Below are 27,027 nucleotides of genomic sequence, written 5' to 3'. Positions count from 1 at the left end.
TGTGGTTACTTCATTAGGCTTGGTGACACACATTGAACCAGTGGACTATGTGACCCTAGAGTGGCTGCTCATGGTATATAGGACTGCCAGCTTTAGCTGATTTCTCTCCAAGGCCCACTAGATGGCATGGATATTTCACTGGGCTGAAGGGTAGATTGTTTCCCTTGCCGCATAGTGCTGATGGCTGCTCAGACTAATACCAGAGGTGGGACGTTCCAGAGAATAAAGAGGGTTTACATTTACGTAATTTAGCAGACGCTCTTATCCAGAGCGACTTACAAATTGGTGCATTCACCTTATGATATCCAGTGGAACAACCACTTTACAATAGTACATCTATATCTTTTTTGGGGGGGAGGGTGGGGGTTTACTGTAGGGCTGGGTGATATATCGAGTTCATTCAAATAAAAAAATTATGCGCGAAATTCAAAATGCCTCTATCGCAGTATCTCTTTTCTTCTTATGAGCCTTTATGTCTACTTGTTCTAATGTTGCCTTTTTGTCTCGTCTCCCTCGCTCCTTCTGACTGCTGTGTAGCACTTTCCCACTCTCTCCCCGTCACTCACGACGACAAAGATTAGAGATCGCTTCTTCCTCTCTGACAGTAAGCAGTACCAACTCGCTATTTGTATTTTAAGTTTGGTCCAACAGAATCAGTCATGTGGACACCAAAACACAGTGAGACTATATTTTACTGTAACCGGTGAATTTAATCTTTCTAACGAAAGCGCCTAAAATTGACCTCAGAGCAGACCCTACTAAAACGGGAGTATCAATGAATGTTAATCCTGGACAAATCCTCAGTTTCTGTACATGGCATTGCCGTACCATGTACCGCTAGCAGCATTTAGACAGCTAGCACATAACAAGCTGTGGCTAGTCTGTTTTTTTTAATACATTTACAAATACTAATTTATAAGGAATTGGCAACTCGTTCTCATTCTGAGAAATAAGGGCTACATGCTCTTAAAACAGATGGAGACAGACAGGAGGGTGTGATCATAAGTTTAACTGTTCTACCTCGCTCGCTAGCTAGCCTATAATGCATTCACCTGCTACAAGAAGTAATAATTAGTGGGTGTGCAGTTGTGCATGGTTCTTGTTATATTTGTAACAAAGGGGGCATTTTCGTAGACTTAAGTCAGATCAGTGATTATTGCAAAATGGCATGTAATTGTTTGTGGTTGTTATGGTTGTGGAAGGCTTATTTAGCCCTACTTAAAATTTTTAAGCACTGAATTAATACAATTATTGAGGACTGTTCATTAAATCAAATTTATCAGATGTTAATTCGAGTGTAGCGAAATGCTTGTGACCTTTTCACTGTACACCTCTTATTTAGAGAGGAAAGAATTGACCAAAATTCGAGATATTACTTTTAAATCCATATTACCCAGCCCTTGTTTACGAGAAGGTTTGTCATCTGACATTTTTCCATTAGTTGTCATCTGGAGAATGCCAAGCGGGTGGAATTGGGGGTGAATGAATGGGAATGTAGAGTTCCCAAAGAAAACATCTCATGGGTTATAATATGATATGTGAAATATGTTTTTGTCCAAAATCAATGTCTGGTGATTGGACAATGGTGAGTTCTCTGAGTGATTTGTTATTTTTCAAGCCTACTCCTGATGCCAATCAAAGACACATAATGTATGCGACTCTTTGGATGTGTTTAACAGACAACTATCTTTAACCTTCCTGTCAGTTTTCCCCTCGGGTATAAAGACTGGCTGAAGTGTGTGGGGACTATATAATGAATGTTTGTCTTTCTCTCTACTGTGCCATTCCATTCTACCGCACACAGTAGTTACGCACAGACAGTAACATGATCATTTTAAGTTAATTATATTATTTTTCAGATTAATGGTGTAAGATATCAGTTTCCACTATATGGGAGTGTAAAATATCAGGTTTTATTCAGAGACCAGATGAACGCTAAAACATTCAGCAGTTTGTTTTTGTACTGACATGATAGAAATACAGAAACCCATAGAAAAAGTTAGTTTCTTGACCAACAGGATGACCCTGGCCTGGCGTTTTCCTTTTCTTCTTTAAAAATAGAGATCAGAGTTGTATTCTAACTAAAGTATTTTATTTTTATTGAAAGAGCAGTGGGAAGGTGGAGAGGGAGGAAGTCACAAGTAGAGGGGCACAGACAGGAAAGTGGCCGAGACGGGGCTCCGCTCCCGTCACCAGGGGCTATAAGCCCCGGCTTTTTCTATGGGGAGGAAGGGACTATTTTCCTTTGGGTGTTGCCTATTTGTTTGTCTATGTCTTCTAAATGTCAATGTATTATGGTGGTACTCAATAACTTTCTATAGTTTCTACTTTTAATGTCACATGCATAAGTACAGTGAAATGCCTTTCTTGCAAACTCAAAACCCAACAATGCAATAATCAATAACAATGTAATACTAGAAAAAAATCCACAAGGAATATGAAGAACACAATAAGTAAGCATACTATATACAGGGTCAGTTCCAATACCATATTTACAATGTGCAGTGATGCTGGAGTGACGGAGATAGATATGTATAAGGGTAAATAAAAGGTCAATAAAGAGGGGTCGTGTAGCTATTTTGTAAGCTTTTTGTCAGTCTTATTGCTTGGTGATAGATTTGTTAACGAGCCTGTCTGTGCCAGACTTGATGCACTGGTACTGCTTGCCGTGCGGAATCAGAGGGAATAGTCTATGGCTTAGGTGGTTGGCGTCTTTAACAATTTTCAGGGCGTTCCAACCACACCGCCAGATATAGATGTCCTGGATGGCAGGGAGGTCGGCCCCAGTGATTTACTGGGCTGTCCGCACCACCCTCGGTTGCGCCATGAGATCCATGGCGGTGCTATTGCCATACCAGGCAGTGATGCAGCCAGTCAAGATGATCTCATTGGTACAGATGTAGAACTTTTTGAGGGCCTATGCCAAACTTTTTCAACCTCCTGAGGGGGGAAGAGGTGCTGTCGCACCGCCTTCACGACTGTGCGTGTGTTTGGATCACTTTAAGTCTAGTGATTTGTACACTGACGAACTTGAAGCTGTTGAACTGCTCGCCCCCCCGTTTCATGTAGTCCACGATCAGCTCCTTGGTCTTACTAACGTTGAGGGAGAGGTTGTTGGTCTGGCACCACACTGCCAGGTCACTGATCACCTCCCTGTAGGCTGACTCATCGTCACCGGTGATCAGGCCTACCACCGTCGTGTCGTCAGCATACTTGATGATGGTGTTGGAGTTGTGCGTGGCCACGCATTCGTGGGTGAACAGGAAGTACAGGAGGGAACTAAGCACACACCCCTGTGGGTGCCCCTGTGTTGAGGGTCAGTGTGGCGGAGGTGATGTTGTCGGCCCATCAGGATCCAATTGCAGAGGGAGGTGTTCAGACCCAGAGTCCTAAGCTTAGTGACGAGCTTGGAGGGGACAATGGTGTTGAACGCTGAGCTGCAGTCAATGAACAGCATTCTCACATAGGTATTCATCTTGTCTAGGTGGGTGAGAGAGTGCCATCTATGGATCTGTTGGGGCGGTATGCAAATTGGAGTGGGTCTGCGATGATGGAGTTAATGTGAGCCATAACCAGCCTCTCAAAGCACTTCACGATTGCAGAAGTGAGTGCTACAGGGCGGTAGTCATTGTGGCATGAAGCCTTAGAGTTCTTGGACAGGAACGATGGTGGTTATCTTAAAACATGTGGGGATTACAGACTGGGACAAGGAGACGTTGAAAATTACCGTTCTGAGAGCAAGATCACCCAATCCTTTGGGTCGGTGATGGTCCTCACACCTGTCACAATGTTATCAAAGTGTGCATAAAAGGGATTGAGTTGGTCTGGTAGTGTCATCGTTGGGCAGATCACGGTTGGGTCCTTCTTTGTAATCCGTAATGTACTGTAGCCCCTGCCACATGCGGCGGGCGTCGGAACCTGTCTAATATGATTCCACCTTATTTCTATATTGTCCTTTTGCTCGTTTGATGACTCTGCAGAGGTCATAGCGGGACTTCTTGTACTTATTCTGTCCTCCGCCGTAGCCTCAGAATTGTCAGCGGTAGCTGTGTGTGTGGTAGCCCTGTCTTTTAGTTTCTCAATGGAGCAAGTCACAGGTGCTTCCTGTTTTGAGGTTCTGCTTGTAAACAGGAAGCAGGAGCACAGAGTACTATAAATGCATTCATGGCCTATGCCTACATATGCCCTGTAGAGCCCGACCGTTATATCGGTTCACCGATATTGGCCTTTTTAACAGCTATGTCGGTATCGGCCGATAACTCCACAGATAACGATATTCAATAAATACGATGAAAAAACAGAATCTCATGCTTATCTGAACACGCCATTCTCATGATGTCGTTATTGTCACAATACAGTGTCTTCAGAAAATATTCATACCGCTTGATTTATTCCACATTTTGTTGTTAGTCTGAATTGAATTTTTTTTCTTTTTCTGATCCATCTACACACAATACCCTATAATTACAAAGTGAAAACATGTTTTTAGAAATGTTTGCAAATTTATTGAAATGAAATACAGAAATCTCATTTACATAAGTTTTCACACCCATGAGTCAATACATGTTAGAATCACATTTTGGCAGCGATTACAGCTGTGAGTCTTTGGGTAAGTCTCTAATAGCTTTGCACACCTGGATTGTACAAAATATGCACATTATTGTTAAAAAAATAATTTAAGTTCTGTCATGTTGATCATTGCTAGACAACCATGTTTCAAGATTTTCAAGCCGATTTAAGTCAGAACAGTAACTAGACCACTCAAGAACATTCAATGCCGTCTTGGTAAGAAACCCCACTGTATATTTGACCTTGTGTTTTTATCCTAAAACAACATACCATGATGCAGCCACCACCATGCTTGATATTTTGAAGAGTTGGATTTGCCCTAAACGTATCGCATTGTATTCAGGACGTAAAGTACTTTTTTTTTTTGTCACATTTTTTGCTTTAGTGCCTTATTGCAAACAGGATGCATGTTTTGGAATATTTCTATTCTATACAGGTTTCATTCTTTTCACTCTGTCATTTAGGTTAGTGTTGTGGTGTAACAACGTTGTTGATCCGTCCTCAGTTTTCTCCTATCACAGTCATTAAACTCTTAACTGTTTTGAAGTCACCGTTTGCCTCATGATGAAATCCGAGAGCTGTTTCCTTCCTCTCCAACAACTGAGTTAGGAAGGACGCCTCTGTCTTTGTAGCGACTGGATGTATTGATACATCATCCAAAGTGTAATAAATAACTTCACCATGCTCAAAGGGATATTCAATGATTGCTCATTTATTTTTTTCACCTACCAATTGGTGCTCTTTGTGAGGCATTGGAAAACCTCCCTGGTCTTTATGGTTGAATCTGTGTTTGAAAATCGCTGCTTGACTGAGGAACCATACCAGTAATTGTATGTGTGGGGTTGTGTGGGGTACAGCGATGAGGTAGTCATTCAAAAATCATGTTAAACACTATTATTGCACACAGTGAGTCTATGCATCTTATTATGTGACTTGTTAAGCAAATGCTTACTCCTTAATTTATTTAGCCATGCCATAACAAAGGGGTTGAATACTTATTGACTGAAGACATTTCAGCTTTTCATTTTTATTAATTTGTAAATTTTCTGATGGCAAAGTATATGAAGTCAACATTTGAAGCAAAGTTATTGGACACTTACTGTTTTGGATGGCAAGAGAATTCAGTGTGGGAAAATTACACTTTGTCCCTGCTGTAAAACTGTATATTGGCAGATACAGTACCAGCCAAAAGTTTGGACACACCTACTAATTTAAGGGTTTTTCTTTATTTTTACTATTTTCTACAGAGTAGAATAATAGTGAAGACATAAAAACTATGAAATAATACATATGGAATCATGTAGTAACCAAAAAAGAGTGTTAAATAAATCTAATATTTTATATTTGAGATTCTTCAAAGTGCCACCCTTTGCTTTGATTACCGCTTTGCATAGTCTTGGCATTCTCTCAACTAGCTTCATGAGGTAGTCACCTGGAATGCATTTCAGTTAACAGGTGTGCCTTGTTAAAAGTTAACTTGTGGAAATTCTTTCCTTCTTAATGCGTTTGAGACAATCAGTTGTGTTGTGACAAGGTAGGGGTGGTATACAGAAGATGGGCCTATTTGGTAAAAGACCAAGTCCATATTATGGCAAGAACGGCTCAAATTATCAAAGAGAAACGACAGTCTATAATTACTTTTAACACATGAATGTCAGTCAATCTGGAAAATTTCAAGAACTTTAAAAGTTTCTTCAAGTGCAGTCTCAAAAACCATCAAGCACTATGATGAAACTGGCTCTCATGAGGACCACCACAGGGAAGGAAGACCCAGTTACCTCTGCTGCAGAGGATTATTTCATTAGAGTTAACTGCACCTCAGATTGTAGCTCAAATAAATGCTTCACGGAGTTCAAGTAACTGCGACCTGTATGCTCTCATTGGCTGGCCCTCGGTTCATACTTGTCGCCAAACCCACTGGCTCCAGGTCATCTACAAGTCTCTGCTAGGTAAAGCCCCGCCTTATCTCAGCTCACTGGTCACCATAGCAGCACCCACCCGTAGCACGCGCTCCAGCAGGTATATCTCACTGGTCACCCCCAAAGCCAATTCTTCCTTTGGCCGCCTCTCCTTACATTTCTCTGCTGCCAATGACTGGAACAAACTGCAAAAATCTCTGAAGCTGGAGACTCTTACCTCCCTCACTAGCTTTAAGCACCAGCTGTCAGAGCAGCTCACAGATCACTGCACCTGTACATAGCTCATCTGTAAATAGCCCATCCAATCTACCTCATCCCCATACTGTATTTATTTATTTATTTATCTTGCTCCTTTGCACCCCAGTATCTCTACTTGCACATTCATTACATTTACATTTGAGCCATTTAGAAGATGCACACCCTACCATTCCAGTGTTTAATTGATATATTTTAATTACTTTTCCACCATGGCCTATTTATTGCCTTATCCTACCTCATTTGCGCATGCTGTTTATAGATTTTTCTACTGTATTATTGATTGTATGTTTGTTTATTCCATGTGTCTGTTTATTTAATTTTTTAAAATTCTTTTTCACCTTTATTTAACCAGGTAGGCTAGTTGAGAACAAGTTTGTCATTTGCAACTGCGACCTGGCTAAGATAAAGCTGTGTTGTTGTATGTGTCAAACTACTTTGCTTTATCCTCTTGAGGATACAATCCCGATAACGGGATTGGTTGGACAACAACCAGTGAGATGGCGCGATATTCAAAACAAAATAATCTCGAAATTAAAATAAGTATTATACGGCATTTTAAAGATACTCTACTCGTTAATCCAATCACATTGTCCGATTTCAAAAAGGCTTTACGGTGAAAGCAAAACATTACATTATTTTAGCATAGCACCTCAGCAAAAAAAAAGCAATTTTCCAAGCACGATAGCATCACAAAACCAGATATACAGCTAAAATTAAGCACTAACCTTTGACAATCTTCATCAGATGACACTCCTAGGACATCATGTTAGACAATACATGCATTTTTTGTTCAATCAAGTTTATATTTATATCCAAAAACCCAACTTTTACATTGGCGCGTGACGTTCAGAAAATGTTTTCTCCCCATAACCACCGGTGAATAGGCACATTTAATTTACGGAAGAACTCATAAACGTTGAAAAAAATTATAAATTATTTAAAGAATTAGAGATAATCTACTCCTTTATGCAACCACTTTGTCAGATTTCAAAATAACGTTACGGAAAAAGCTCATTGTTCAATATTCTGAGTACAGAACTTAGCCTTCAATGCTAAGCTATACAGTTAGCCTACAACCACAACGTCGACAAATCTCTAACAACATGTTCGAAATATTTACTTACCTTTGCTGATCTTTGGCGGAATGCACTCGGATGGGCACCCACTTCCACAAGAAAGTTTCATTTGTTCTGCAAAGTCCATCATTTATGTCCAAATACGTCCGTTTTGTTGACCCATCCAGAACACTTCACAATGCCATGTGGCGTGGACGCAAATCCATAGACGAAATGTTCAAAGTTCCATTACCGTTTGTAGAAACACGTCAAACGATGTTTACAATCAATCCTTTAGGGTATTTTTTTTTACGTAAAATTGCGATAATTTTACAACCGGGCAATAGCTATTCATCCCAGAAGAAACATATAAAAACGATGACGTCACGTGCACGCGCATCATAAGACGACTCTCCTCAGACTGGCCAATGATTGACTGAGCCAAAATGATCTGCCCGGTAACAGCTGACGGTTGAAACCAGTTCATAAAGATTGTTGACAGCCAATGGAACAGTTAGGAGGTGTAACGTAAATCCTATGTCACTGTAGTTTTTCAAGGGATTCAAAACAAAAACTACATTTCTAAATTCTCCCACTTCCTGATTCAATTTTTCTCAGTTTTTTTGCCTGCCATATGAGTTCTGTTATACTCAGACACCATTCAAACAGTTTTAGAACCTTCAGAGTGTTTTCTATTCAAATCTACTAATAATATGCATATTCTATTTTCTGGGCCAGAGTAGTAACCTGTTTAACCTGTTATGGCTAGGGGGCAGTATTTTCACGGCTGGATAAAAAACGTACCCGATTTAATCTGGTTACTACTCCTGCCCAGTAACTAGAATATGCATATAATTATTGGCTTTGGATAGAAAACACCCTAAAGTTTCTAAAACTGTTTGAATGGTGTCTGTGAGTATAACAGAACTCATATGGCAGGCAAAAACCTGAGAAGATTTCATGCAGGAAGTGGCCTGTCTGACAAGGTGTCGTTCTTCTTGTCTCTGTTTATTGAAGAGTGAGGATCTTAGCTGTCCCGTGACACTTCCCACGGCTGCCATAGGTTCTCAGAAGGCGGCAAAACGCAGAATCGTGGCTTTGCAGGCTCTGGCTGAAACAAAGTAGCGCGTTTGGGTAGTGGCTGGTTACAGTACTGTGAGACTCAGGCTCGTGCCCGCGTCGACCGAAAGGTTTGTTTTCATTCCTCTGTTTAGCTAAATGGACATTCCCGGTCGTAATATTATCGCTTTTTTACGAGAAAAATGGCATAAAAATGGATTTTAAACAGCGGTTGACATGCTTCGAAGTACGGTAATGGAATATTTAGATTTTTTTGTCACGAATTGCGCCAGCGCGCGACCCTTCTTTACCATTCGGATAGTGTCTGGGACGCACGAACAAAACGCCGCTATTCGGATATAACGATGGATTATTTCGGACCAAACCAACATTTGTTATTGAAGTAGCAGTCCTGGGAGTGCATTCTGACGAAGACAACAAAAGGTAATCAAACTTTTATAATAGTAAATCTGATATTGGTGAGTGCTAAACTTGCCGGGTGTCTAAATAGCTAGCCCGTGATGCCTGGGCTATGTACTTAGAATATTGCAAAATGTGCTTTCACCAAAAAGCTATTTTAAAATCGGACATATCGAGTGCATAGAGGAGTTCTGTATCTATAATTCTTAAAATAATTGTTATGCTTTTTGTGAACGTTTATCGTGAGTAATTTAGTAAATTGTTAGCAAATTCCCCGGAAGTTTGCGGGGGGTATGCTAGTTCTGAACGTCACATGCTAATGTAAAAAGCTGTTTTTGATATAAATATGAACATGATTGAACAAAACATGCATGTATTGTATAACATAATGTCCTAGGTGTGTCATCTGAAGATCATCAAAGGTTAGTGCTGCATTTAGCTGTCTTCTGGGTTTTTGTGACATTATATGCTAGCTTGAAAAATGGGTGTCTGATTATTTCTGGCTTGGTACTCTGCTGACATAATCTAATGTTTTGCTTTCGCTGTAAAGCCTTTTTGAAATCGGACAGTGTGGTTAGATAAAGGAGAGTCTTGTCTTTAAAATGCTGTGAAATAGTCATATGTTTGAAAAATTGAAGTTTTTGTATTTTTGAGGAATTTGTAATTCGCGCCACGCCTATCATTGGATATTGGAGCAGGTGTTCCGCTAGCGGAACGTCTAGATGTAAGAGGTTAAATTGGGTACGTTTTTCATCCGGCTGTGAAAATACTGCCCCCTAGCCCCTAGAGGTTATCTTGGCCAGGTCGCAGTTGCAAATGACAAACTTGTTCTCAACTAGCCTACCTGGTTAAATAAAGGTGAATCTAAAAAAAATAAAAAAAATAAACAGACATCTCAACAACTGTTCAGAGGAGACTGTGTAAATCAGGCCTTCATGGTTGAGTTGCTGCAAGGAAACTACTACTAAAGGACACCAGTAAGAAGAAGAGGCTTGCTTGCTTGGTCCAAGAAGCACAAGCAATGGACATTAGACCGTGGAAATCTGTCCTTTGGTCTGATGAGTCCTTCCGCCGTGTCTTTGTGAGATGCAGAGTAGGTGAATGGATGATCTCCGCATATGTGGTTCCAACTGTGAAGCATGGACGAAGAGGTGTGATGGTGTGTGGGTGCTATGCTGGTGACACTGTTAGTGATTTTATTTAGAATTCAAGGCACACTTAACCAGCATGGCTACCACAGCATTCTGCAGCGATACGCCATCCCATCTGGTTTGCGCTTAGTCCCACTATCATTTGTTTTTCAACAGGACAATGACTCAAAACACCTCCAGCCTGTGTAAGGCTATTTGACCAAGGAGAGTGATGGAGTGCTGCATCAGATGACCTGGCCTCCACAGTCACCAGACCTCAACACAATTGAGATGGTTTGGGATGAGTTGGACCGCAGAGTGCAGGAAAAGCAGCCAACAAGTGCTCAGCATATGTGGGAACTCCTTCAAGACTGTTGGAAAAGCATTACTCATGAAGCTGGTTAAGAGATTGCCAAGAATGTGCAAAGCTGTCATCAAGTCAAATGGTGGCTACTTTGAAGAATTTCAAATATAAAATAGATTTAGATTTAGTTTCCCCCACCCCCCACCAAAGAATCAATAACGTACCCCAAAAAAACAGATCAGACATAATGCCCTGTACAGATGGCCTTTAGAGTACCAACCTGGTATCTCTGGTTTCAGCTAAGCAATCAATCGGCTAATCCTGGGCTTGCTCACATTCTCCTTCTCATCCCTAATGGAAAAGAATCCAGTTAGTATAGATTCCTCCTCAGAGCTGTTAAGGCGACATTAACAAATGAATGTGTAAGAATGACCTTTATCCACCAAAATGGAAGTCCCTCTCCAATCTGGATATCTTACCCCATGTAAGTCTTTGGTCTTGGAGTCAGCTGCCCAGAATAAGTTAGGCCTATTGATTTTCTGTAATGGGGCTGTAGGAATGAGAAGGCTATTCCTTTTACACCATCATGGTCCTGCGATTGACACACAAGCTTGAAATTAAGCCGCTAACAAAATTCAAAATCACTCGTCATATATGAGTAATTGTTTGAGTAACTAATTTCTCCCACTCATTAATTACATTTAAACATTTGTCAGTTAATTAAATTACTTTCGAATTGCTTCATCTCAGAACTTAACTTTCCAATCCTTTTTTTTTTAAAGTTCTTCAGTGACACACATTTTAATATATTGGCTATGATTACTGATGAATCCAAAATGACACTTCCAGTATGTTTCTTCTCAAGTGTGCACATGTAGGATATCATTTCTGTGCATGGAGAACAATAAGCAAAGTTTGCTTAGATGCTGGAATCTGAACAGTCTGTCATTTTCACCACTCATCTGCTCTCCCTCTCTCCCCCACAATGCTCAGCAGAAGACCCTCTGATGCTGTGTGGCCAGGAATCAAATCCCTGGGATTTGTTCTCCCTGTTTTATCTTAAGATGGGTTAAAGAATTTATATTATCCCCAGTGAAGATGTCCCACTGGTGGACTTTAGTGGTGCCTGGTATCAACACTACCGGTCAAAAGTTTTAGAACACCTACTCATTCAAGTGTTTTTCTTTATTTTTACTATTTTCTACATTGTAGAATGAATAGTGAAGACATCAAAACTATGAAATAACACATATGGAATTTGTAGTAACCCAAAAAAGTGTTAAACAAATAAAAAGATATTTTATATTTGATTCTTCAAATAGCCACCCTTTGCCTTTATTGATTTATGTATTTTACCTTTAATTAACTAGACAAGTCAGTTAAGAACAAATTCTTATTTTCAGTGACGGCCTAGGAACAATGGGTTAACTGCCTTGTTCAAGGGCAGAACGTCAGATTTTTACCTTGCCAGCTCGGGAATTCGATCTTGCAACCTTTCGATTACTAGTCCAACGCTCTAACCACTAGCCTACCTGCCGCCTTGATGACAGCTTTGCACACGCTTGGCATTCTCTCAACCAGCTTCACCTGGAATGCTTTTCCAACAGTCTTGAAGGAGTTCCCACATTAGCTGATCACTTGTTGGCTGCTTTTCTTTCACTCTGCAGTCCGACTCATCGCAAGCCATCTCAATTTGGTTGAGGTTGGGAGATTGTGGAGGCCAGGTCATCTGATGCAGCACTCCATCACTCTCCTTCTTGGTAAAATAGCCCTTACACAGCCTGGAGTTGTGTTGGGTCATTGTCCTGTTGTAAAACAAATGATAGTCCCACTAAGCCCAAATGGGATGGCGTGTCGCTGCAGAATGCTGTGGTAGCCAGGCTGGTTATGTGTGCCTTGAATTCTAAATAAATCACTGACAGTGTCACCAGCAAAGCACCCCCACACCATAACACCACTTCCTCCATGCTTTACGGTGGGAAATACACATGCGGAGAACATTCGTTCACCCACACCGCGTCTCAAAGACATGCCGGGTAGAACCAAAAATCTTCAATTTGGACTCCAGAACAAAGGACAATTTTCCACTGATCTAATGTCCATTGCTCATGTTTCTTGGCCCAAGCAAGTCTCTTCTTATTGGTGTCCAAATTATAGTGGTTTCTTTGCTGCAATTTGACCATGAAGGCCTGATTTCACAGTCTCCTCTGAACAGTTGATGTTGAGATGTGTCTGTTACTTAAACTCTGAAGCATTTATTTGGGCTGCAATTTCTGAGACTAGTAATGTGTGTAATGAACTTATCCTTTGCAGCAAAGGTAACTCGGGGTCTTCCATTCCTGTGGCGGTCCTCATGAGAGCCACTTTCAATATAGCTCTTGATGTTTTTTGCGATTGCATTTTCGAAGTTCTTGAAATTTTCCATTTTGACTGACCTTCATGTCTTCAGGTAATGATGGACTGTCATTTCTCTTTTCTTGTTTGAGCTGTTCTTGCCATAATATGGACTTGGTCTTTTACCAAATAGGGCTACCTTCTGTATACCACCCCTACCTTGTCACAACACAACTGTGAAGTAGTGAAGATATCCAAAATATTAAATAACCCATATGGAATCATGTAACCAAAAGTGTTAAATAAATCAAAATGTTTTAGATTTTAGATTCTACAAAGTGGCCACCCTTTGCTTTGATGACAGCTTTGCATTCTCTCAACCAGCTTCACCTGGAATGCTTTTCCAACAGTCTTGAAGGAGTTCCCACATATGCTGAGCATTTATTGGCTGCTTTTCCTTCACTCTACGGACCAATTCATCCCAAACCATCTCAATTGGTTTGAGGTCGGGTGATTGTGGAGGCCATGTCATCTGATGCAGCACTATATCACTCTCCTTCTTGGTAAAATAGCCCTTACACAGCCTGGAGGTGTGTTGGGTCATTGTCCTGTTGAAAAACAAATGATAGTCCCACTAAGCGCAAATTAGATGGGATGGCATATCGCTGCAGAATGCTGTGGTAGCCATGCTGGTTAAGTGTGCCTTGAATTCTAAATAAATCAGACAGTGTCACCAGCAAAGCACCCGTACACATCACACCTCCTCTATGATTCACGGTGGGAACCACACGTGGAGATCCTCCATTCACCTACTCTGCGTCTCACAAAGACACGGAGGTTGGAACCAAAAATCTAAAATTTGGACTCATCAGGCCAAAAGACAGATTTCCACCGGTCTAAGTCCATTGCTCGTGTTTCTTGGCCCAAGCAAGTCTCTTCTTATTATTGGTGTCCTTTAGTAGTGGTTTCTTTGCAGCAATTTAACCATGAAGGCCTGATTCACACAGTCACGTTTGAACAGTTGATGTTGAGATGTCTGTTACTTCAACTCTGAAGCATTTATTTAGCTAGCAATTTCTGAGATTAGTAACTGAAGCAGAGTTAACTCTTCTTTTCCTGTGGCGGTCCTCATGAGAGCTAGTTTCATCATAGTGCTTGATGTCTTATTTGAGCTGTTCTTGCCATAATATGGACTTGGTCTTTTACCAAATAGGGCCATCTTCTGTATACCACCCCTACCTTGTCACAACACAACTGATTGGCTCAAATGCATTAAGAAGGGAAGAAATTCCCCAAATTACATTTTAACAAGGCACACCTGTTAATTGAAATGCATTCCAGGTGACTACCTCATGAAGCTGGTTGAGAGAATGCCAATAATGTGCAAAGCTGTCATCATGGAAAAGGGTGGCTATTTGAAGAATCTCAAATATAAAATATATTTTGATTCGTTTTTTTGGTTACTGCATGATTCCAAATGTTTTATGTCATAGTTTTGATGTCTTCACTATTATTTTACAATGTAGAAAATAGTAAAAAAAATAAACGAAGAAATACCCTTGAATGAGTAGGTGTTCTAAAACTTTTAACCGGTAGTACTTCTGAGTTAAGTCAACTCTGGGGTGGTCTCTCAACTTGGTTGGCCTAGAGTGCTTTGTGGAATCATCTGACTTTGACTTTGATTTTGGGTCAGATTTACCCATATTGTCTTAAAATGGTTCACAGTCCGGTGTGTCCTACATGTTATTTCAGTAAAGTTAAATGTGTTTCAGTGTCAGTTGGGGAAGGCACACCTTTCATGTTACTGTAAGGAAAGGGAGCACCAGACTAAGCTGCATCAGGGTGGTATTCATGATTAGGGCATTTTTTTTATTGCCAAATGTTATTCTGTTTTGTGCCTACTGAACACGAGTATGTAAAGCTTTTACTGAGGTTTGAGAGGGATCCTGCATGGAGAGTATAGTAAAGATGTTGGGGTGGATGTAATTGTAATGTAGCATACAGTACAACCCTGTCAAACGAGCCACAGGGACACGGTTTGGTCAGAAAATATTCCATAACCTACCAATGGTAGTTTATTCAAACTGGATGTAGTGTGCTGGGTTATGTTCAGTAGGCAAGAAAAGGCAGAAAACGCAGCGAGAAGAAAACAGTCCCTTCCTGTTTTGGCTATCTTAAACCTGTTCAATAAGAAATGCTTTGTTTTAGCTTTTTGTTGCAAAACGTTTCGCTACGGTGGGGAGCTTGTCTCTTCTTCCTGTACAAATGGACCAAATCTGCTATTGTAAGAGACCAGGGAGACGGTAAGGAAATGGCTGAATTAATGATACGCCAGTGGAAGCGGGGTACAGGCATCATATGGCCATATAGATAAAGACCATTTCTTAACACGAGACATAGCATTTAATTAAAGGTATTTTTCTTCTGTAAGCTGGTTCGTGTGATTGTAGTCCTGGGGGTTTTGATGGTCACTACAATGATTCCTATAGGAGTCAGTAACACCATCTTACTCAATACTTTCCTCTCTTTGATCACCAATATCTTCCCTTTCATCAATACAGGTCCATGGGGATTCAAACCATTTGAATGCAAATATTATGTTTGGTTGCATGAAAATGGCCCTGTTATATCTATAGAGTTCTCCCTTATGAAACTGTATGAAATATGAACGTGAACTGTCTTCTTGAACGTTGGAGTCACTGACACCATTGTTGTTTCGGTGCATGTCTAGGGAGAGATGAGACCATGCAGCCCGCCAAGCCGTCCTTCCTGGAGTACTTTGAGCAGAAAGAGAAGGAGGCCAACTGTCACAACGACAGTGGAGAAGACCCAGGACACAACGCTGACAACCGCAAACTGCCTGCGGAGGGGGACCTAGAGGTGGTAAGTTAAGTGACATGATGCCGATGCCTCTAGTAAGCCATTCTTCTACTTCCTATAGAACTGTCATTGTTTTAACCTACGCGGCTCAGTATCTCAAAATTAACTACAACGTGATGGAGTCATAAAAGTTATGGCGTGCTTATTTCTTCCAATTAACTAAATCCCCTGATGAGCTAGAATTAGATTTCACCCCAATGAATTAGAATAAACCCTATGGGCTGGTTTCTCAGACACAGATTAAGCCTATTCCTGGACTGAAAAACATGCTCAACTGACAATTTCCTTAAATGCTTTTTATTCCAGTACTAGGCTTAATCATTCTGGTAAACTGCCCAATGAGTTCACTTATTGAATCTCATGACTTAAACCCAACATATAAGGTACAATGTTTAGCATCAACAGTTGGATTAAGCCTACACCAAGTATGTAGTGCAGGGTAAGTCTTATTTTTTACAACTCCATCCCTTGCCTACACATTCTGTTTAGTTTAAGTGCGCTGGCCACACAGATGAGGGGTATGGAACATCTCAGCAGTGAAAAGATTAGACCTGTTGTTGCATCCTTGAGCCAGCAGTTTTGCTCTCTTGCCGTGTCACGCTGGACGTATTTGTTGTTCTCGTTTTGTTATGTTAAAACAGACTGACAGGCGACCATCTAGTAACTCCAGAAGTTACTTACACTGGCAGCACGAGCAGCGGCAATATCTTCAATTGGACAATGCAAACATCACATTTGTTTCAAAACCCAACAGAATTGGGTCAGTAGCTGCAAATTAGACTTGGAGATGAGGATGCGATATGCAGCATTTTGGTTTGATCAGTCCAGCTTGGTCGTTCTTTGAAGTGTCATGATGACTGGGGTCTTTACTATAAGCTAGATGAAGCTAGCCTAATTTGCACTGGATCTAAATATAGACCTGTCGTACAAACTATTTTTGCCTGTATTGCCTTGATTTTGTTTGCGTGCCTTCAATACGTTAATGTCTGACTGTTAAGACGGCTGTAAGACATCACAGTGGACTTTGGTGTTTTCAACATTGCATGAGGGAGACAGAATATCTAGACTACTTTTAAGGGACCATGTGGTTCAAGAGAGGGCTTTTGCAATAAAAATTCAGGCAAGGTAATGTGTAGGCCTATATCAACCTTCTCTTCTGAGACCACCGGCCTTTTAAAATGTTTGTTGCAGCCCTGATACACTTCATTCAACTAGTCTACCAAAGAAATCAAGCCATTAACTAGTTGAATCTGATGTGGAAGATCAGGGCTACAACAAATATCTGATGGCTGGTGGTCCTCGAGGAGATGGTTGGGAAACACTGGCCATGATGTCGCTACAGACTTAGCCTGCGGGCAGTCTGCTTTATGAAATTATGGTGGTTAACTCACTAGGAAGCAGAACAGGTGCAGAGAGTGGCCATGCTGTTAGCTTAAGTTGCACCAATGGATGAATGTGTGCTAGAACAGCTGGGGGATAACATTTATCTGCATTATGCATGAGAGCGAGATTACGAATGACAACGTTTTTGTCTCCAAACACTCCTACTCTGAACACACCATGTAAAGGAAGGTATGGGCCGTGGCTAATAATCCATGACAATGGTTTTCACATGCCACCCCATTCTCCACTGGACACTATTTTGGGGTGGCCTATTTTGCTTGGCCTTAGAATATCTACACTGGGTAGTTGCTGAAGCTGGGCGATATGGAGAAAAATCCCTATTACGATAAATTGAATTTTTATGCGATAACGATAAATCCGCATTTAAATTACAATTAATACTTTTTGGGGGAGGGGCTAGAGCTGGGCCATAAGGGCAAAAAGTAATATCGTGGGGCCTCCCGAGTGGCGCAAGGGTTAAGGCACTGCATCTCAGTGTTTGAGGTGTCACTACAGACCCGGGTTCGATACCAGGCTGTGTCGCAGCCGGCCGTGACCAGGAGACCATGAGGCGGCGCACAATTGGCCTAGCATCGTCCGGGTTAGGGGAGGGTTTGGCTGGCCAGGATGTCCTTGTCCCATCGCGCTCTAGCGACTCCTGTGGTGTGCCGGGTTCATGCACGCTGACACGGTTGCCAGTTGTACGGTGTTTCCTCCGACACATTGGTGCGGCTGGCTTCCGGGTTAAACGAGCAGTGTGTCAAGAAGCAGTGCGGCTTGGCAGGGTTATGTTTTGGAGGACGCATGGCTCTCGACCTTCGACTCTCCCGAGTCCGTACGGGAGTTGCAGCGATAGGACAAGACTAACTACCAATTGGATATCACAGAATTGGGGAGAAAAGGGCAAAACAATGGGGGGGGCAGCAGCAATGTGTAGCCTATGTTGTTTGTCCCCCCATTTTGGTTCTGAAGTCACCATTTACCCTAGAGCTGGTCAATACGGCCTAAAAATCATATCACCATTTTTTTTTTTTTCAAACTTATGGACGATTCACAAAATATATCTTCATACATAAAAAAAAAAAAAACCTGTATTGTTAAAGGTCAAATACATTGCATTTCAAACGGTCAGCAATAATCTAAAGAATTCAGGGTCTGTGAAATTATACCTAGGCTAAGTATAAGCCTTCCACAACCATAAAGCCCACTAATAATCGTAATATTTTATCAAAATAGTTTAACCTGCTTTTTCTCAATAATCACATCTGGCTTTCAAGTCTGTCTATAAACATGCCCTTTTTGTTACAAATTTAACCAGAACTATGCTTGATGCACATTCACTAATAATGACTAACTTCTTGTAGCAGGCATTACAGAAAATGAACACAGGTCTCATAAGTGATCTCAAGCACAAGGCACGTGCTAGTGAGTAGCCAGCTAATCTTTATATTTAAGGTTTAGCCAACTTGGATCTATTTGCTAGCTAACAAGGCAGAACAATTGAATTGTTATGAACACACCCTTCTATCCAACTGTTTGAACAGCACGCTAGCCTGTCCACTTTGTTCAGCTGTTGAAATCAAGTGGCCTATCTTATTTCACAGAATGAGTTGCCAATTCCTTATATAATTGTGTTTTGTGCTTATTGCCCATTTATAAGACACAGACTAGACAGCTAATAAGTCTTTGGCTAAAATGCTGCAACATTTGAGTAGTTGAGACATAAAAAGGGTATTGTTACAAAGGTTCTCCTCTATTACAGTAAAATAATGTCTCTGTGTTTGTCCATGTGACCAATTCTGTTGGACCAAACCTCAAATGCAAATAGCGAGTTCAAACTGTTTGTCAGAGGAAGAAGTTAACGCTCATCTTTGCTGTTGTGAGTGCCAGGTGATTGGTGTGTGTGTGTGTGTAAACAGAGAGGAAGAGGCGACGCGAGAAGTGTCAATCTCGCCAAAATCTGTCCAGAAGATGCCCAATGTGTTTTCTAAATTTTACGTTAACATTTTTGTCATTTAGCAGACTCTCTTATCCAGTGCGACTTACAGTTAGTTAGTGCATTAATCTTAAGATAGCAAGGTGGGACAACCACATATCACAGGCATAGTAAGTATACTCTCCGCAATAAAGTAGTTATCTACAAAGTAATTTGCAATGGGCTTATTGTGGACCTAAGTTTGTCTCCTGCCTTCGGGACATTGTTAGTGCGAGACCAAGCATCTCATCATTATATACAGATCTCTGGTGTAAATGGGTGAGTGCACACAGCACAGAAGGAGACGAGACCAATCAGAACAAGCGGACATAAACTCTCATGATTTAAAAATAAAAAATTCAGTACCAGTCAAAAGTTTGAACACACCAACTCATTCCAGGGTGTTTCTTTATTTTTACTATTTTCTACATTGTAGAATAGTAGTGAAGATATCCAAAATATTAAATAACCCATATGGAATCATGTAACCAAAAGTGTTAAATAAATCAAAATGTTTTAGATTTTAGATTCTACAAAGTGGCCACCCTTTGCTTTGATGACAGCTTTGCATTCTCTCAACCAGCTTCACCTGGAATGCTTTTCCAACAGTCTTGAAGGAGTTCCCACATATGCTGAGCATTTATTGGCTGCTTTTCCTTCACTCTACGGACCAATTCATCCCAAACCATCTCAATTGGTTTGAGGTCGGGTGATTGTGGAGGCCATGTCATCTGATGCAGCACTATATCACTCTCCTTCTTGGTAAAATAGCCCTTACACAGCCTGGAGGTGTGTTGGGTCATTGTCCTGTTGAAAAACAAATGATAGTCCCACTAAGCGCAAATTAGATGGGATGGCATATCGCTGCAGAATGCTGTGGTAGCCATGCTGGTTAAGTGTGCCTTGAATTCTAAATAAATCAGACAGTGTCACCAGCAAAGCACCCGTACACATCACACCTCCTCTATGATTCACGGTGGGAACCACACGTGGAGATCCTCCATTCACCTACTCTGCGTCTCACAAAGACACGGAGGTTGGAACCAAAAATCTAAAATTTGGACTCATCAGGCCAAAAGACAGATTTCCACCGGTCTAAGTCCATTGCTCGTGTTTCTTGGCCCAAGCAAGTCTCTTCTTATTATTGGTGTCCTTTAGTAGTGGTTTCTTTGCAGCAATTTAACCATGAAGGCCTGATTCACACAGTCACGTTTGAACAGTTGATGTTGAGATGTCTGTTACTTCAACTCTGAAGCATTTATTTAGCTAGCAATTTCTGAGATTAGTAACTGAAGCAGAGTTAACTCTTCTTTTCCTGTGGCGGTCCTCATGAGAGCTAGTTTCATCATAGTGCTTGATGTCTTATTTGAGCTGTTCTTGCCATAATATGGACTTGGTCTTTTACCAAATAGGGCCATCTTCTGTATACCACCCCTACCTTGTCACAACACAACTGATTGGCTCAAATGCATTAAGAAGGAAAGAAATTCCACAATTTACATTTTAACAAGGCACACCTGTTAATTGAAATGCATTCCAGGTGACTACCTCATGAAGCTGGTTGAGAGAATGCCAAGAATGTGCAAAGATGTCATCAAGGCAAAGGGTGGCTATTTGAAGAATATAAAATATATTTTGATTTGTTCAACACTTTTTTGGTTACTGCATGATTCCAAATGTTTTATTTCATAGTTGTGATGTCTTCACTATTATTTTACAATGTAGAAAATAGTATTTGTTTGTATGCATGCATGACAGGGCGGATTTTGCAGAGGTTTTGAAAAAGAAGTGTCAACACTGCAAATATTGACTATGCATCATCAACTTCATGTAATTGTCAATAAAAGACTTTGACACTTATGAAATGCTTGTAATTATACTTCAGTATTCCATAGTAACATCTGACAAAAATATCTAAAGACACTGAAGCAGCAAACTTGGTGGAAATTAATATTTGTGTCATTGGCCAATGACACAAATATTAATATTATTGGCCATGACTATACAGTCGTGGCCAATGACACAAATATTAATTTCCACCCAAGTTTGCTGCTTCAGTGTCTTTAGATATTTTTGTCAGATGTTACTATGGAATACTGAAGTATAATTACAAGCCTACTGTGAATGTTTTTTTTTTTCTACACTAAAGATGCAGAGTGATAAATGACCAGAGGCTAGGTTGTAGTGCAATGAGGACCATGTCCATGAATACCGGGTGAGTTGGTGGTGTCAGAATATCCCCCCAAGTGTCCTTGAATCTTGATGTATGGCCTGCAATGACCTCCTAGATGGGTTTTGGGACGGCCTTTTCAACAGGATTTGGGCTCCCAGTGTTTGTCTATGCGCTCCATTAGGTCATTCCTGAATGAACCACTATATCAGTGGTGGGCTGATATATTGGCCGTGCAATCCACTGTTTTGATTGTTTTGGGTAGACAATGTTGAATCTTGGCGTGTCTGAAGTGAGGAAAGAGAAGAAAAACAAAAGGATGTTGACATGCGTATAAAAATGTAATATGGGACACTTCTTGGTTTGCTATATTGCACTTAGGTTGGATGCAGTTGATAATATTAGTGTAGTGCAGGGATGGGCAACTGCAGTCCTCGGGGTCCTGATTGGTGTCACACTTTTGCCCCAACCAACACACTTTTGCCCATCCCTGATTTAGTGGATATAGTCAGGCCCCACACCAGAAAAGGGTGCCTCTGAGCACACATGAAAGGGAGCACTATCCCCAAAAGAAACCCCTCACTTTCCCCAAGTCAACCAAACTATCCTCGAGGGGAAATTAGGCTACCTACCTGTCCTTTTGTTCGAATAGATCTGTCTGGACAGGCCAATAATCACATTACCATCTCAATATGACAAAACATGTTGCCCAAACTATCTTGGATGGACCATCTATCTGGATAGGCCAAGGATTGCATTAACATCCCATGACAAAACAAGTGTAAAGGTCTTCACCTGCTTCCCAGCCGAAACAGCTCGGTAGAGTTTGTGCATATATTATGACATTTTTTGACGTTTTTGTTCGTTTTGGACTTCGGTGAGCGTTTTTTGTGGCAGTTCGGCCACACATTTCTTCTGGAGGCAAGCTGACGTTCGGAGCCTAAGCCCCTTTGTCTGTGATTGGTCAACAGCAGTGATTCTACGATAGTCTTTGTTGTCATTCAACGAGAGGCGACTTGTTTTAATACACATTTTTTCATTGAAAAATATTGCACCAAAACTCTTAATGTAAATTTTCGCGACTAAGATCTCTTTGGCAAAATTAGTGACAGATTTCTTGAGTTAGCTTAGATAAATTCTGACTATTTTAGTGAGGTGTATATACTGGGTAGGACATCTCAAAATGGACAAACACTACAATTGCCGCTTTTTTCCAAGTGAACATCAAGCGTCCCACCCTAGTCAACAGCCAGTGGAATCGCGTCGCGCGAAATACAAAACCTCATAAATGCTATAACTTCAATTTCTCAAACATATGACTATTTTACACCGTTTTATAGATACACCTCTCCTGAATCGAACCACGTTGTCCGATTTCAAAAAGGCTTTACAGCAAAAGCAAAACATTAGATTATGTTAGGAGAGCAACCAGCCAGAAATAATCACACAGCCATTTTCAAAGCAACTAGATGCATCACAAATACCCAAAACACAGCTAAATGCAGCACTAACCTTTGACAATCTTCATCAGATGACACTCCTAGGACATCATGTTACACAATACATGCATTTTTGGTTCGATAAAGTTCATATTTATATATAAAAACAGCATTTTACATTGGCGCGTGACGTTCAGAAAATCTTTTCCCTCAAATGCTTCCGGTGAAGCAGCGCTACAATTTACAAAATTACTATTCGAAAACATTGTTAAAATTTAATATTGTCATTCAAAGAATTATAGATTAACATCTCATCAATGCCACCGCTTTGCCAGATTTAAAAATAACTTTACTGGGAAATCACACTTTGCAATAAACGACGTGATATGCTCAGAAAAATAGGCTAGGCGATTCATGTTAGCTCCATCTTGGAACCATCAACCATCAAAAATACTATTGTAAATATTCCCTTACCTTTTATCTTCATCAGAAGGCACTTCCAGGAATCCCAGGTCCACAACAAATGTAGTTTTGTTCGAAAAAGTTAATAATTTATGTCCCAATAGCTTCTTCTTATTAGCGCGTTCCGAAGGCTACTCAAAATGTACCGTACTGCGCGGGACTTCTCGTCACGAATGTGCAATTTTTTTTAATTTAAGTTCGTTCAAACATGTCAAACGTTGTATAACATAAATCTTTAGGTCCTTTTTCAACCAGAGCTTCAATAATATTCAAGGGGGACGATTGCATTGTCTTTCTAAATGTTTCGAAAGTGGAGGGTAGCCATGGGCGGCAGCGTCATAATGGTAAATAACCCTCCCCCTGTGACCAAGTTCCACAGCCTCTCTTTGGGTCAGTTTGTACCATTCAAGACTCAAACCACTTTGTAAAGACTGTCGACATCTAGTGGAAGCCTTAGGAAGTGCTAAATGATTAATAAGCCCCTGTGTCTTTCAATGGCAAATGTTTGAAGTGATTTCCACATATCAGATTTCCATTTCCTGTTAGGATTTGTCTCAGGGTTTTGACTGCCATATGAATTCTGTTATACTCACAGACACCATTCAAACAGTTTTAGAAACTTTAGGGTGTTTTCTATCCAAATCTAGTAATTATATGCATATTCTAGTTACTGGGCAGAAGTAGTAACCAGATTAAATCGGGTACGTTTCTTTATCCGGCCGTGCAAATACTGCCCCCTATCCCCAACAGGTTATTAAGGGAGTATGAGAGAACCTCGTTCAGTTCAACTAGCCGAGTTCGGCTAGGCGCCAGCCGAACTGAAGCATGCTGAGGCCTTAACTTCTTATGGATCCCTTCGCACGCCAATCCCTTTAGCGGGATCGATTTGACAACACCCAGTGAAATTGCAACGCGCCAAATTCAAAAACAGAAATACTCATAAGAATTCATAAAACATACAAGTGTTATACATCGGTTTAAAGATGAATTTCTTGTTAATCCAGCCGCAGTGTCAGATTTCAAAAAGGCTTTACGGCGAAAGCAGACCATGCGATTATCTGAGGACAGCGCCCAGCATACCAACACATGAAAATCAGATTTCAACCAGGCAGGTGCTACACAAAAGTCAGAAATAACGATATAATTCATGCCTTACCTTTGAAGATCTTCTGTTGGCACTCCAAAATGTCCCATAAACATCACAAATGGTCCTTTTGTTCGATAAATTCCTTCATTATATCCCCAAAATGTCCATTTATTTGGCGCGTTTGATTCAGAAATACACCGGTTCTAACTCGCCCAACATGCCTACAAACTATCTAATAAGTTGCCTGTAAACTTGGTCCAAACATTTCAAACAACGTTCCTAATCCAAATTTATGTATCCTAAAACGTAAATAATTGATAAAATTTAAGACGGGAAATACTGTGCTCAATACCGGACGAAAACAAAGTGAAGCACGTTCCAGTTCGCGTGCACCTGGAATGACACATGGAAATAACAGGGCTACTTCATTTCTCAAAGGAAAAACATTAACCAATTTCTAAAGACTGTTGACATCTCGTGGACGCCATAGGAACTGCAAGCATATTTCTATTAAAAAGACATTGCCATAGAAAACGAATGGAAAACACATTTTTTTCCCTGGATGGATTGTGCTCGGGGTTTCGCTTGCCAAATCAGTTCTGTTACACTCACAGACATTATTCATACATTTTTAGAAACTTCAGTGTTTTCTATCCAAATCTACTAATAATATGCATATCCTAGCTTCTGGGCCTGAGTAGCAAGCAGTTTACTTTGGGCACACTTTTCATCCGGACATGAAAATACTGCCCCCTATCCCAAAGAGGTTTTAAACCTTTTAAACCTGCTGTGGTAAGTACTCATATTTTGAGTACTTACCAGCAACGGTTGATCCTGAATGTGATGCTACTCCACCAGATATTGAGTCTGTTTCCTATCTCAACCTGAGTGAGAAATAAAGGAAAAGGGAACAGCAAATGTTGGTATTCATTTGAAGTAAACAAAGAACACACTTGAAGAAAGTTATAATAGCTGTTCTGTTTTTGTGGCATGCTGTCATCTTTTACATGGCTAACACTATAATGGCAATTTATTTGTTTCTCAAGCATGTGGAAACTGTAATTAGTTAGAAAGTACTTGAATCTAGTAAAGACAAAAATAATGGCACCACTCAATTTTGAATAATGAAAAAAGGACCGCACATAATTCTGAGCATTCTTAGTTGTTTTCTTGTACTTGGCTATTCTTTGCCTTTGAGAGGAGGGCATTCACAACAATGTAGGCTAACGGATGACAGCCTATCCACGAGAAAATGGACAGGTCTATCACATTTTATCATGAGAACAGCTAGCTACAATTCAATCAGATAATATTATATCATCACACTTACCCCCATTCCACTTTGTCCCCCCATTCCACTTTGTTCTGCGTAGAATAGCAACTGATGGGACCGCTGACGCTGTATTCGTCACGAAACGTCTCATCTTGGCTTGTCAATTCCATCCTCTCGTAAAAGTCCTCTGGTAAAAATGAATCTGCGCAAACTACTAACTTTCTGAGGCCTTGGTCGGAGTGATGTTATCTATATTCAACTAGCCATAGTTTCCTTTGGTCCAGATCATTCAATGGAAGTCTAATAAAGATTTATAGCCGACCACTTACTTGGTCTGTTATAGCAAGTTTTTACAGCACTTCAATAAACCATATTCGATAATGAACAAGTGATTGTAGTCACTCGATGTAACAAGTCTCACCACACTTAGCTACATGGACTAGCTAGCTACTTGCTAACATAAGCTCGTTAATAGTTTGAAAATACTTTAAGCATTGTCAACAATCTTCAGTCACAACTGTGAGGTACATTTTTTGCTTTGGACTAGCAATGGCAGTCTGTACACCTTCTTGTTGGGGTACTCCTTCTGTGCTAACCACCCAGCTTTGGTGTAGTTAGGTATTTTTCCCTGCTTTTGAGAGTAGCTGAGTAGATACTCATAGACTTTCAGCAATTGCGCTAAGCTGAAGATATTCAACTTCCTTCAAACTGCACGCAGAGACATGCAAATGGTATCCATGAGTTTGTTTTACTCTGGGTAAGTAGGAAATTACCCCAAATAACCAAAATACCAAAGTATCCCTTTAAATATTTGAATCTGGGACCGATGCCTATTGGTGAATCGTTACATCCCTAATAGCCACGTAGGCTAATGGATTAATCTATCAGTAAATGTAGGCTAATGTCCTACGAAAACTTTCCAGCGCTAGGCCTAGGCTACTTGATGTGTGCTAATTCACTGCGAATGGCACACTCTGCTACACTCCCTGGGCGCATCAAGGCCATACAACAGCCTACTTTGGTTGTAAAGTGATGCCATGAGCTCAATATTAAGAGGTGAAAAATCTATGATATAGAAAGTATGCAGACTTCTTTCTTTTTTCCACATTTTATGTTACAGCCTTATTCTAAAATGGATTAAATACATGTTTTCCCTCATCAATCTACACCCACAATACCCCATAATGACAAAGCAAAAACAAGGTTTTAGAAATGTTTGCGAAATGTTTTAAAAATATAAAAGAGAAATAACTTATTTACATAAGTATTCTGACCCTTTCCTATGAGACTCGAAATTAAGCTCAGGTGCA

At 40.5% G+C, this 27,027-nt stretch overlaps 1 protein-coding gene across 1 annotated transcript in view; it reads left to right on the top strand.

The window, feature by feature from the left end:
* Positions 1 to 27,027, top strand: part of stk4 (Serine/threonine-protein kinase 4) — a 75,734-nt gene that overhangs the window by 37,767 nt on the left and 10,940 nt on the right. The window contains exon 10 of the mRNA NM_001173614.1: positions 15,780 to 15,931. Coding sequence (NP_001167085.1) covers positions 15,780 to 15,931 — 152 coding nt within the window. The remainder of the gene's footprint in view (positions 1 to 15,779; positions 15,932 to 27,027) is intronic.

The sequence above is a fragment of the Salmo salar genome, chromosome ssa22 (assembly GCF_905237065.1).
Source record: "Salmo salar chromosome ssa22, Ssal_v3.1, whole genome shotgun sequence".
NCBI lineage: Eukaryota > Metazoa > Chordata > Actinopteri > Salmoniformes > Salmonidae > Salmo > Salmo salar.
Note: the sequence above shows the minus strand (reverse complement) of the source record. Positions and strands in the feature narration are given on the sequence as shown.